The following is a 13849-nucleotide window of genomic DNA, read 5'->3' on the forward strand; positions in this document are numbered from 1 at the left end:
GTTAATTAACCCGATGTGTGCTGCAGCTACATGTGCAGAGAGCCGGAGCCGGCAGCACAGGCAGCGTGAGTGCTGCGGAGGCTGGTAACTAAGGTAAATATCGGGTAACCACCTTGGTTACCTGATGTTTACCCTGGTTACAGCTTACCACAGCTGCCAGATGCTGGCTCCTGCTCCCTGCTCGCTTCATTTCGTTGCTCTCTCGCTGTCACACACAGCGATCTGTGTGTCACAGCGGGAGAGCGGCTTTGAAGAAAACGAACCAGGGCTGTGTGTAACGAGCAGCGATCTCGCAGCAGGGGCCAGGTCGCTGCTCAGTGTCACACACAGCGAGATCGCTGATGAGGTCACTGTTGTGTCACCAAAACCGTGACTCAGCAGCGATTTCGGTAGCGATCTCGCTATGTGTGAAGCACCCCTAAGGGGTGCTTCACACACAGCGAGATCGCTGCTGAGTCACGGTTTTTGTGACCTCATTAGCGATCTCGCTGTGTGTGACACTGAGCAGCGATCTGGTCCCTGCTGTGAGATCGCTGCTCGTTACACACAGCCCTGGTTTGTTTTTTTATTGTTGCTCTCCCGCTGATAAGCACACATCGCTGTGTGTGATAGCGAGAGAGCAACAATCCTGAATGTGAAGGGAGCAGGAGCCGGCGTCTGACAGCCTGCGGTAAGCTGTAACCAAGGTAAACATCGGGTAACCAGGGTGGTTACCCGATATTTACCTTGGTTACCAGCCTCCGCAGCTCTCACGCTGCCGGTGCCGGCTTCTGCTCCCTGCACACACAGCTAAGCGGTGTGCGCTGGTAACTAATGTAAACATCGGGTAACCATACCCGATGTTTACCTTAGTTACCAGTGTCCGCAGCTTCCAGACGCCGGCTCCGTGCAAGCGCAGCATCGCTTGCACGTCACTGCTGGCTGGGAGCTGGTCGCTGGTGAGATCTGCCTGTTTGACAGCTCACCAGCGACCATGTAGCGATGCAGCAGCGATCCTGACCAGGACCAAGTGTGAAGGCACCCTAAAGGGAGAGGGAGGAAAACTATCAGAAGCTGCTTTCCCGCCGTTTTTTTACTACCCACAGCGGGGGGGGGCACACTGACTACTTCTTCGCGCTCTTTTAGCTAAGCCCCGCCCCCCCGCAGCCGCGATAAGCCCCGCTCCACCCCCCCAGGAAAGTGTGTGAAGATCTCCAGCCATTGGCTGATTCTGGTAAGGTGCTGCTCACTGTAGCTCTGCTGAGCATTGCTCCCCCTCCTAGCATACTCCTATCAGGAACATGCAGAATTCAAAAGGCACTAAGAGGGCTAAGGCTCACATAGTCTATTATTCAGCCTGCACTGCCTGCCACGATGAGCTACCACGTAAAGATACCTCATCTCTCTTTGAGTCCTGTTCCCCTATAGCCCTCCAAGACCCCCCTGCCACCACCGCCGCAACAGTCAGCCCAGAATTGAAAAAATGTCACAGAGCCTGTTGCTGGCTATGCAATGTCGTCCTCCACACCCTTCTGGGTCCCTGGAAGGAACGCAGCCTGAGGATACCCCTATGGAGAATCCTTCTGAGGTAATCCGGGCACATGGTTCACCGGTTGCAGGGATCAGGAAAAGAGCACACGGCCGGGTGTCTCCAGCGGGCTCTCCCTCGGGAGCACACAGGGCAGGCTCTCCCACACGCTCCACGGCTTCTGAAGAGCTGGAGGAGGGAGAATGCTGTTTGTACCAGGAGAATTCCTTGGTTTCAGCCTCCCCAGATGATCAAACTGCAATAGACTCCCTTATAGCAGCAATCAACCAAACTCTGCATGTGGAGGATCCCCCATCCACTACCACTGACCATGCGGTCTCCTTTGAGGGCAAGGAAACCCCAAAAGGTTTTCGCTGATCACCCTGAGTTTCAGGATATCCTCACAAAGCAAAGGGAGAAGCCTGACAGGCGCTTCGGTAACCGAAAACTCATGGAGTCCCAGTACCCTTTTGCCTCACCTGCCCCTAAGGGCTGGGCCGATCCGCGCTTGCTCGACCCCCCCGGTCTCCCGCCTTACCACAAAGACGCTCCTGTCTTTACCCGATGGTTCCTCCATCAAGGACCCGACAGACAGACAGGTGGAGCACCTCGCCCGCTCTGCTTTTGAGGCTGCGGGGTCATCCCTCTCGCCCTCCTTTGCCTCTGTGTGGGTCGCAAAGGCGATCTCGGTCTGGGCAGAATCCCTTAACACTTCGCTTGAGGACTCCCAGTTCACTCATACCTTCACAGAGGTAACAGCTCAAATTGCCGCTGCGGCGGAGTACCTCATGCAGGCCTCCATATACGCTGCTACCAGCGCAGCGTTTGCCGCCTCAAATACCATAGCCATCCGTAGAGCTCTCTGGCTCCGACAATGGCGAGCGGACTCTGCCTCCAAGAAGTCTCTCACGGGCCTTCCCTTTTTTCCAGACCGGTGGTTTGGCGAACGTCTGGACAAGCTCATTTCTGACGCCACGGGAGGAAAGAGTACCTCCCTCCCCCAGCTGAAGTCCAGGACGTCCTTCCCCAGACGTCCACAGTCCTCGTTCCGCTCCTTTCGGAACTCATTTGGTTGGTCGACACCCCATGCTGTCCACGCCACCACCGCGGACTACGCAGGGAACGACCTTCTCAGCTCTCCCCAAAACCTACTTCGTCATGGCAGGCTAGACCGAAACAGTCCAGGACTAGGGAGACTCGGCCACAACGTTTTCCCCCCTCATGACTCCTTCGGCGCCCCGGAAGACACACTCATTGTAGGAGGTCGACTGCGGCTCTTTCAACACATCTGGGCTTCCGCCTCAGACGACAAATGGGTGCGAGACCTTGTGCCTTCCGGTTACCACATAGAATTTCGGACCCGACCCCCTAGTCGGTTCTAACAGCAGGAGTGATAATACCTGTCCCAGACGACGAGAAGTTCGGGGATTTTTATTCCAACCTCTTTGTGGTCCACAAAAAGGATGGGTCAGTTCGACCCATCCTGGACCTCAAACACCTAAACAAGCATGTGCACGTACGGAGATTCAGAATGGAGTCCCTAAGGTCCATTATTGCATCCATGGTCGAAGGGGAATGCCTCGCATCCATAGACATCAAGAACGCGTACCTGCACATACCTTCCGCCCCAGATCACCAAAAGTTCCTCCGCTTTGCAATTCAGGACTCCCACTTTCAATTCGTAGCTCTACCCTTCGGTCTTGCCACCGCACCAAGGGTCTTCACCAAAGTCATGGCGGCCGCCATGAGCGTCCTTCATGCCAGGGGAATGGTCGTTCTCCCTTACTTGGACGACCTTCTCATCAAGGCCCCCCTCCTTCCGCGACTGCTCAACCAGCGTACAGATCACTGTGGACACCCTATCCCGCTTAGGGTGGCTAGTGAATCTGGACAAATCATCCCCGGTCCCATCACGATCCATCACCTTCCTGGGCATGTCCCTGGACACCCATAGGGGCTTGATCCTTCTCCCTCAGGAAAAGGCGATCGCTCTTCAACAAGCGGTACGTTGCCTTCTACGTCCTCCGTCTCGCTCCATTCGATTCAGCATGAAAGTGCTCGGCAGGATGGTGGCGGCTATGGCAGCAGTACCCTTTGCTCAACTGCACCTCCGCCCACTGCAGCTAGCCCTTTTAGCGGCCTGGGACAAGAGCCCCTTCTCCCTGGACAGACCTCTTCACCTGACGCCTTCAGTCAGGTACGCACTCCGCTGGTGGCTTCGGTCTTCATCCCTATCGAAGGGGAGATCCTTTCTCCCAGTGAACTGGCTGGTCCTGACCACGGACGCCAGCCTCCTAGGCTGGGGAGCAGTGTACCGGCACCACACGGCTCAAGGACGTTGGATGCCCCAGGAGTCTTCCCTACCCATAAACACCCTGGAACTCTGCACGATCTTCCTCGTGCTCAGAGCGTTCTGCCCTCTGCTAGCGGGTCGTCAGATTCGAGTCCAATCGGACAATGCGACAGCTGTAGCCTATATCAATCGGCAGGGGGGCACCCGCAGCAAAGCGGCTTATCTCGAGGCCCACAAGATCCTCAGCTGGGCTGAATCGACGGGATCAGTGATATCAGCGGTACACATACCGGGGGTAGAAAACTGGGCAGCAGACTTTCTGAGTCGCCAAGGCCTGGCCGCCGGAGAATGGTCTCTCCACCCAGATGTGTTCTACACATCTACACTCGCTGGGGCACACCAGACGTGGACCTAATGGCCTCAAGGTTGAATGCAAAGGTACCCGCGCTCATATCCAGGTCACGCGACCCGCAGTCCATCGGCGTGGATGCTCTAGTCTGCTCCTGGCACCACTTCCGCCTGCCTTACATATTTCCACCTCTACCCCTGCTGCCGCGGGTGATCAGGAAGATCAAGGCAGAGTGAGTCCCGGTGATACTGATAGCACCGGACTGGCCTAGGCGCTCCTGGTACGCCGAATTAGTACAAATATTCACAGACGCACCGTGGCGCCTTCCAGACATCCCAGACTTCCTGACCCAAGGGCCCATTTCCCATCAGAACTCCAGAGCCCTGAAGCTGACGGCATGGCCATTGAGACCTGGGTATTAACAAGAGCGGGATTCTCCCCCGCGGTTATTTCCACCATGATCAGCGCCCGAAAGCCTGCTTCATCACGCATTTACCACTGTACGTGGAAAATCTTCCTTTCATGGTGCAGAGAAACTAACGTCCAGCCTATGCCTCTGGCCATCCCCAGAATTCTCGACTTTCTACAGTCTGGCTTGCAAGCGGGGCTGGCTTTCAGTTCCCTTAAAGTGCAGGTTTCAGCGCTCTCAATCTTCTACCAATGCCGCCTGGCTCAAAAACCGCAAGTCAAGACCTTCCTCCAGGGCGTTTCCCATCTAGTTCCCCCGTACAAACGGCCGCTGGACCCATGGGACCTCAACCTCGTTCTGGACGGTCTCCAGTGGTCTCCCTTTGAACCCCACAAGGAATCCTCCCTTGCTCTTCTGTCCTGGAAGGTAACATTCCTGGTGGCAATTACGTCCATCAGACGGGTTTCAGAGCTAGCAGCACTCTTGCCGCGAGCCTTTCCTGATCTTTCACCAGGACAAGGTGGTTCTGCGCCCCCTTCTGGATTTCCTTCCAAAGGTTCTTATCCCGTTTCATTTGAACGAGGACATTGTTCTGCCTTCATTTTGTCCACACCCAGTTCATAGGGTGGAAAGGTCTCTGCATTCGTTAGACCTCGTCAGAGCTCTCAGATATTACATATCCAGGACAGCCCCCTTTAGGAAAACGGACTCTTTGTTCGTCATTCCTGAGGGGCCTAAGAAGGGACAGGCAGCTTCAAAGACGACTCTGGCTCGCTGGATTCGCTCTGCGATCCAGGAAGTCTACCGCCTGCAACTCAAGCCCATTCCTAGTGGGCTGCGGGCTCATTCCACGCAAGCAGTTGGCGCTTCGTGGGCCATTCGGCATCAGGCTTCAGTGGAACAGGTGTGTAAGGCTGCGACCTGGTCTAGCCTACATACTTTTTCAAAGCATCACAGAGTCCATACCCAGGTTTCAACTGAGGCAAATCTGGGTAGGCAAAATTCTGCAAACGGCAGTAGAGCACCTCTCTCAGTAGGCGCTCCAGGCTGTCTGGGACTGGTTCCTAGTCCTTGGGTTGTGTTGTCTTCTTTTATGTTTCCCACCCATGGACTGCTTTAGGACGTCCCATGGTCATGTGTCCTCCAATGAGGCGTCAGAGAAAAACTGATTTTTGTGTACTCACCGTAAAATCGTTTTCTCTTAGCCATCATTGGGGGACACAGCACCCATCCTGTTGCCCTGTTGGGCCTTGGTTCTCTCAGTACCTTATTTGGTTATGACTCTTCTTTTCTCATGTTCCTCTGTTGAGAAGTTTTTACTGTTTTTTTTTCTCCTACTGCTTGTGTACTAAAACTGAGGTTGCCTGGCCCGGCCAGGGGGTGTATACTGCAGAGGAGGAGCTAATTCTTTTGCATCTACTTAGTGTCCTCCTATGGATAGGCAGCATAACACCTATGGTCCTGTGTCCCCCAATGATGGCTAAGAGAAAACGATTTTCCGGTGAGTACACAAAAATCCGTTTTTGCATCACAAAACAGTGGATCAACAGGTTTTACCACATTTGAACTATAAAGGTAACACCATTTGATTAGCATTACAGTGATGATTCCCTACTGCTTGAATGAAATGGAGACGTTTTCCTCCCATTATATTTATTCAACTGATAATCTTCCGAAAAGTTCAGGATATGCCAACAGGATCTAGTTTGAGGTTTAATCATATAGGGTTTTTTCTCATCACTGCGTTTATACGTATACCAACCACTGTGCACTCAGCAAGGTACGCTGGCTTCTTCGTTAGACTCTTTCTTATTTGCATCTTTTTATAATTTTAATACAAGAAATACATGGAATAAGGGTGGAATTAAGGGAAGGGGAAACAGGAATAGACATAAAGGAAACCAAAGACACACTCTTTTCACATCACCGTCGATCAGTTTCACCTATTCGTTTTTCGCGGTCTGGGTATGGACCTCAATGTGCGAACCAGGTCTCCTGCCTCGAACTCAACAGCCTTGTATATAACTGATGCTGTTAAGTTTGGGTAACAAGATAGACCGTGCAGTCTGTACATAGACCACAAAACACAAATGTGTAGAAACGGCCTAAGAGACACCACATTGGACAATTTTGTGTATAATATCCGTTTTAGTGCAGCCTTTTTATAGTCCCTTTATTGTAAAGGGTATCTGTTATTAGATTAATGTTGCCTGAACAACTGGCAGCATGAGTTGGATCCTAGCTGCACCGCAGCGTTTCTGAAAACACACCGGGCTGAAGTTGTGCCTCCAAGCTCTGATCCATGCCTTCTGTGGTTCAGGCAACATGACTCTAGGGTTTCCTTAAAGACGATTGTGCTTTTATAGCCATTACTGGATGCCAGATTTCCTTTTATGTTTTAGAAGCTTAGTCCCTTCCACAACACCATAGGGATGTGGTAACTCCGGGTTTATTGTTATCGATTATCCCTTTCAGTCATTAGGGCTCTGATCTTAACTTTTTGAGGCGATTGCAACATATGATCTTCAGTCTTTAAGGAGTTGCAGCAGCATACAAGTCAGTCTTGCAGTGTGATTTTCCGGTAGAATGGCACAAATATGCTTTTTGTGTTTCTGCTTATAAATGTAAGTTTAGTGTTTGCAGAGTCTAGCTAAGCTTTCTTCTTTTAACAGACAATTCAGCAGGATTACACCACTTTGTTATGCAACTTGATCCGAACATTTCCTGGACATTCAGAGTTCTCAGACTTGGTCAAGCTTACAGATTACAATGACCCTGAAATGGACTTCTTCGAGAATATGAAACATATCCAGGTATCTGTAACATTTTATATTATTTTTTAAATTGGAATTTTTCGCAGTGGGTAAGCACAATTACTCGGTACTTATTGGTAATGGGGTTTGTTTTCTTCTTTTTTTATAGATTCACAGGAGAGCACGAGCTTTGAGGAAACTAGCAAATCATTTAATTGAAGGAAATGTAGTATTGTCTTCCAAGTCCATGCAAAATTATATAATGCCATATGCAACTGTTACTATATTTGATGAAAAAATGCATAAGGTATGTAGTAAGCATTGTTTATTTTTGGGATGCTTTTAGTATGCTTTGACATGAAGGGGTTTCCCCACATAAGTGCTTTTTGGTGCCTTTTTAGTTACCCAATATATGCTACGTTGGAAAATCATGTTATTCTAATATTCTTGTTTTTCAGCATGAAAATATGGTCAATGCCTCCGTGGAAATGATTGGCTCTATATGTAAAAACTTATCCTGGTCTGCATACATGTTTTATCTAAAACATTTTATTCATGTGCTCCAAACGGGACAAGTCAATCAAAAACTGGGAGTCCGGTATGATGTGTACATTTTTTTTCCTTATTTGTTTTCCATTAAGTAGTTCACTTCTTCAACACTTGCTCAATTTGAAGTAATGTATTTTTTTAGCAGTTTATGGAAATTTCATTGATGATGTTAGAGAAAGTTCTTTGAATATGTTCTGTGTCCAGATTTGCATTTCAATTACTTGATATCCAGGATGTGGAACCACTTAAAGGGTTGTTCCTACTACAACAATCATCAATGAAGTTCCATAGGACTATGTAATGCTTTTAAATGAGATTACATTTAATTAGATTAAATTAGCCAAATTAATCTGTCAAACAGAAAATTTGGTGCAGAGTGTGTGTAGAGGGGACAGAAATGAGACCTGTAGTGCAGGCTGGACTGTATACAAGGTGCTGAAAGGGGAACTATACATCAGTATGAGAGCTCTATATACAGGGGTTGACATGACTTGAGCTGTGTTTATCTGTTGCTGAGAGATCAGTGGTGTCAAACTGCAAATGCTTCTCTTTTGATGCAGATGTCAGAGGATTCTCTTCTGCCTTATGAATCATTAAAGTGGCATGAGCAGTTTTACACCACTAATCTGTCTGTATCGGGCAACTAACGCAACTTTGCACTCCTATTGTGGACAAGTGAAAGACAGTTGAGCTCTGATGTAAACCAATACAGGCAGCTATACTGTTCTAGATGTCAGACAATAAAATTGGTCAGGCTGAGTACTGTGTTTAAGCCCATGGTCAGTGTTTGCAATGTTTTGGATGTAGCGTGTTTCGCTGCTTCCAAAACGCTACATTGCACAGTACAAGCACAGTGGACGGGATTTCTAGAAATCCTGTGCCCACTATGCTTGTTTTTTTCAGTAGCAAACACTGACCTGTGGTGCGTCTTTCCAAGCCGCAGCATGTCAATTGTTTGCTGCGGGTTTGCATGCGTCCTCTGTAGGGAGAACACAAGCGAGATACTCCAGCGTACTGACAGCTGCGGTCTCCTGTATTCTCCTGCAGAGGAGACTCGCAGCCCCACAGGTCAGGACCCGCTGCGTCCAAGACACAGTAGGTCCTGATTGTGGGCACATACCCTAAGAGTAGAAAATACACAAACATAACGTGAATTCTACACTTAGATTAAAGGAGTTGTCCACTGTTGGGACAACCTCTTCTCATTCCCCATTTTTGTCCCCATTAAAATAAAAAAAGATTGTGCTCTTCTCTCATTCCGGAACGGTTCTAGCGGTTTCGGCGCTTGCCTTCTCTGGGCTAACGTGAGGTTGTAACCACAACCTTCTCTCCCCCCCTGCATTTGGACATATGATTGGTCAACAGGACGTGAGAGCTGAAGCTGGCTGCCCACTTCTTCCCTAGAAACCGGACTGCTCTGATAAACTGCAGTCATAAGCAAAGAGCAGTAAATAACAAGATTAAAAATCCTTCCCTTGAGGAAAAAAAGAGGATTATAATAAAAAGTCATTTGCAGCAAAGTTGCTTATTTTACCTGCACTTTGCAACATTAGCTATTTATGTTGATGAGACATCTTAAAAGGTCGTTATCTTGATAGTGTTGCTTAAAAAGAACTTGTCATCAGAATTATGACAATGGTTAGGATGTTTGACCCTCTACTGCCTCTGTCTTTTATCATCTTCCTTTTTTAAATTTCATGTCGGCGCCGTACTAGCCGCGGACAGCATTTGCACAGATTGATCTCCTGGCAATCTTCAGGAATATCGTGCCAATGGCTGTGCATCGCAGATTTACATCTCTGCTCAATGACTAGCCGAGCTATTAATCTGCGCATGCCACCGGTGCCATTTTGCTGAAGCCAGCCACACTATCTATCTAGCCAGCCCACTGCTAGGATGACGCCTGTGAGAAATTTGACACCGGAAGATAAAGACTTCAGAGGCAGCAGAGCTGAAGACCCTACCTACAGTCCACCCCAATGCAGGGAAGCCCAAACGTCTAATGGTAACTTAACAATTACCAGACTGTGGATTTATTCACTGAAGGTATCTGTTAAATCAGTATAACAGCACCATTATGGCTATACCTTTAGTATAACATGCATAATCCTGATGACTGGTTCTCTTTAAATTAAAAGAATATAAAGATCCTCAAGGCACAAAAAGAGCTGACTGAGCGTTGATTTGGTTAGATGTTTAAAGGGAACTTGTCATCTGATTTTTGCCGCCTTAACGAACACAGGCATCATGTATCAGACACTGGCTGCACTATTGCAAGCATGCATGGTTTGCTCTGAAACAATGCAGCATCTGGGACTATGGTTTTTAGATGACTAGTCCGATGTAAGTTTCTAGTGGTCTTACCTGCCCTTTTTCCCTTAGCTGTACAGATCTCTCCCTAAGGAGAAGTGCACACGGTAGTAGATTCTCTCAACCAATGAAAGAATCAGAGCACACTGTGAGAAGGTGGAAACCAAAATGTCTGTTTTCTCCACTGACTGTGTGTGGAAATCGGACTGCATTCAGATGTCATCCGAGTGCAGTCTTGATGGTTTCCAAGAGCTCATTGCCTGCATGGCCGAGTGTGAGCCAAATAGTTATAAGATACTGTGTCCAAAACGCTGCAAACCCTGATCATGTGCACTCCCCTAAAGATGTTAGAATGTTTTTTGTTTGTTACTATAAACTTGATAAAAATGTTTATCATTTTTTCTTTTCTGCGCAGCCTACTGATAACCGTGCTCGATGCTTTTCACTTCGATTACGTGACTATGGAGAAGCAAATTCAAGCAGCTGCAACAAAAGAGAATAAAAATGGTAATACTTTTCATAGAAAAAAATCCTCTCTAACTAAAGGATAGATTTGTTAACCAATACGATTATGGTGCTGCTTATTTTCTAGATCTAGAGAACAATGTGGAAGATGAGTTAATGGAGTTAGAGAATGAGGAGGAAGAGCAGATGGACACTCAGGATGTGGCCCACACCAGTAAAGATAAGGAAGCCCCTGGTAAAAAGCAAGAAAAAGATTCCAAAAACAAGCATGTCTTGAACTATCTTCCAAGAAATAAAGAAGATCTGGCCTCACTTTTTAGTCACATTCAGGCGACTGTTACAAATACCATAATACCAAAGCTGCAGAGATGTCTTGATGCCAAGGTTGGTTTTCTTCATTTCAATAGGTTGAACTATATGACATTTTCATAGGGTAACGTTCAAATGCTCTGTCATTTTTTTCCTCTCCTTTTTTCTTCTTCTATGCTTAAGATCCGTTTCCATTTTTTTTGTCCTTACTGTTGGTGTCTCTCCATTGAGAGCTGCTACTGACATTGCCTCAGTGGCTACCTGACATGTTTCTTGTACGCCGCCTATTAGGACAAGATACCTGGGTGATGCTCACCCACAAAACCTCAGCAGTGTTTCATTGATAGCATTTTAATATTAAATTAATAATTTATAAGTAAATTTGTGCTAAAGATTACTCCAATACAAAGATCTTTATGTAGTAAAGAATTTACATTACCCTTACAGGTTAAAAGGGATGAAGAGCACAAATTGGTGAAAAGCAAAGTGGTCAATGAAGAGGAAGTAGTCCGCGTTCCAATTGCATTCGCTTTAGTCAAGTTGATGCAGACACTTCCGCAAGAAGTTATGGAAGTCAACCTACCGGGGTATGAAGTTAAAACAAATAAACTATAATATAAATAAGTATATATGTTTTTTTACAATTGTATTTGTCTCTTGTACTCAATGCAGAAAAAGAGGTAAGTTTATAATCTGAGCTGCTAGGCTCAGTGCAGGAGGGGTGGGGAGTGCAGCAACTTGGGGAAACTGAGTCTTCAGGGGATATTTCATCAAGGAGTACAATAAATCTCATCATACATTTTTTAATACATGTATGGAATAATGGATGGAACCAATCATTTTTACTTTTAATTACGTTTAATGTTGACTTTTTACATTTGCAGCATACTGTTAAAGGTGTGTATTCTCCTGAGAAACCGAGCACAGGAGATTCGCGACATCGCAAGAAACACTCTGATTAAAATCTTAGAAACACTCGGGCCTCGCTACCTGCACTATGTATTAAAAGAAATGCAGAATGTATTGGTTAAAGGATACCAGGTAAAGACTAGTTGTTGTATTATACAATATATATGTATGTATGCATATAACTATAAACGTGGTTTCATAAATATGGTTTCATCTTCATGTAGGTTCACGTGCTAACTTTTACAGTAAATCTGCTGCTGAAAGGCCTTACTGCCAAACTGAAGAGTGGAGATCTGGATGGTTGCATCGAATCTTTGATTCGGGTAATTAAATTGATTTTTGGTTGTATTTTGTAGATGGCTTTCTCACTGCATTTGACGTCTGTTTATTTCAGAAGAATTTTCTTATGTTTACATTCTACGCATACACATACTGTAGGATATGTTGTCCTTAGAAAATCATATAAAAAGTAGTATTTTTTTCAATTGGATGCCTTTTTGTGGAACATACACAAACACTGTAAACTATCATTTACAAGGCCAATTGAGGCCAACGGGATCCTCTTGCCGCCATCAGTTGAATGGGGAGCATGGCCCACTTTTGTTATATGCAGGTAGAGTTTTTCCACACCCTTAAATGCAGATCTGCACACCTCTCCCCCTCCCTCCAAAAAAAGGTCCAATTTCCAAACCACCAGACCTTAATGGGTGTAATGAAGACACCAACTAGAAAATGTATGGGGAAGTACACACTTCTACCCATAGCATAATAAATAACTGTCAAGTATAGATGAAGAATTGTATCGTTTGAATAATACCGCGTTAAGCACTTATCAAATTCTAACTTGCAAAGACATAAGAGGAAGTGTGCCCAAAAAAGAAATGTATTAAATACCAAGTCCAGGAAAATATCCACGTGCGTATCGCCGGCTTCTTCAAGGGGTCGGTCTCTAGTAATACACATGATACGTTCCCAATAAAGTTGTTCAAATCTATCCTTTCCTTCTGACTTAGCATTGCATACCTTTCTTTTTTTCTGGACACTTTCTTTTCTCTTCTGCCTTGGCAACTTGAATTGCTTATGTACAAGTTGCTGTAGTTTTATTTAATCATTATTTCTTCATCTTTACTGGATTTATTTATCAGCAGTGCACACTTTTACTGACAGTTTTCGAGTTTTTGCTGGCTCCATTATACTGTACTTGTTTAGCTTGGACTGTTTTGGTAGGTGAACTATATATGCTAATCGGACTTTGTGGCAGGGGTTTTCAGTACTCGATTTAGTCCGGACACCAGTGGGTATGCCCACACGCTGTGTGTGTATTTTTAATTTATATCATTGTCTTTAAATATTAATTGGTATTTATACAGTGCTGCGCAATAATTTTGGGGATGGTTGGAAAAAATGCTCAAAGTAAGAGTGGTTTCAAAAATAGAAGTGTTCATAGTTTGCATTTTAAGTGATAAGCGTAAAATGAATAAGGGAGAAATCTAAATTAAATCAATGTTTGATGTAACCTCTCTTTGCCTTCAAAATAGCATCAAAGAATCCCTTCTTCTAGGTACAATTCCATTGTTTGTGAAGGCACTCGTTTGGTGAACTAAACACCGATCAGATGTAGGCTTACACAAACGAAGGGAATTTTGTTTACTTACCGTAAATTCCTTTTCTTCTAGCTCCAATTGGGAGACCCAGACAATTGGGTGTATAGGCTATGCCTCCGGAGGCCGCACAAAGTATTACACTAAAAGTGTAAAGCCCCTCCCCTTCTGCCTATACACCCCCCGTGCTCCCACGGGCTCCTCAGTTTTGGTGCAAAAGCAAGAAGGAGGAAAAAATTATAAACTGGTTTAAAGTAAATTCAATCCGAAGGAATATCGGAGAACTGAAACCATTCAACATGAACAACATGTGTACACAAAAAAACAGGGGCGGGTGCTGGGTCTCCCAATTGGAGCTAGAAGAAAAGGAATTTACGGTAAGTAAACAAAATTCC

The 13849-nt window shown here is 46.1% G+C and overlaps 1 protein-coding gene across 2 annotated transcripts in view; it reads left to right on the forward strand.

Moving 5' to 3' along the window:
- UTP20 (UTP20 small subunit processome component) overlaps positions 1–13849 on the forward strand; it is a 355063-nt gene that overhangs the window by 262559 nt on the left and 78655 nt on the right. For both annotated transcript variants that reach the window (XM_075344692.1, XM_075344693.1), the window contains exons 37-44: positions 7231–7371; positions 7481–7618; positions 7770–7909; positions 10586–10677; positions 10763–11019; positions 11392–11531; positions 11829–11985; positions 12078–12176. In XM_075344692.1, coding sequence (XP_075200807.1) covers positions 7231–7371; positions 7481–7618; positions 7770–7909; positions 10586–10677; positions 10763–11019; positions 11392–11531; positions 11829–11985; positions 12078–12176 — 1164 coding nt within the window. The remainder of the gene's footprint in view (positions 1–7230; positions 7372–7480; positions 7619–7769; positions 7910–10585; positions 10678–10762; positions 11020–11391; positions 11532–11828; positions 11986–12077; positions 12177–13849) is intronic.

Source organism: Anomaloglossus baeobatrachus, chromosome 4 (assembly GCF_048569485.1).
Source record: "Anomaloglossus baeobatrachus isolate aAnoBae1 chromosome 4, aAnoBae1.hap1, whole genome shotgun sequence".
Classification (NCBI taxonomy): domain Eukaryota; kingdom Metazoa; phylum Chordata; class Amphibia; order Anura; family Aromobatidae; genus Anomaloglossus; species Anomaloglossus baeobatrachus.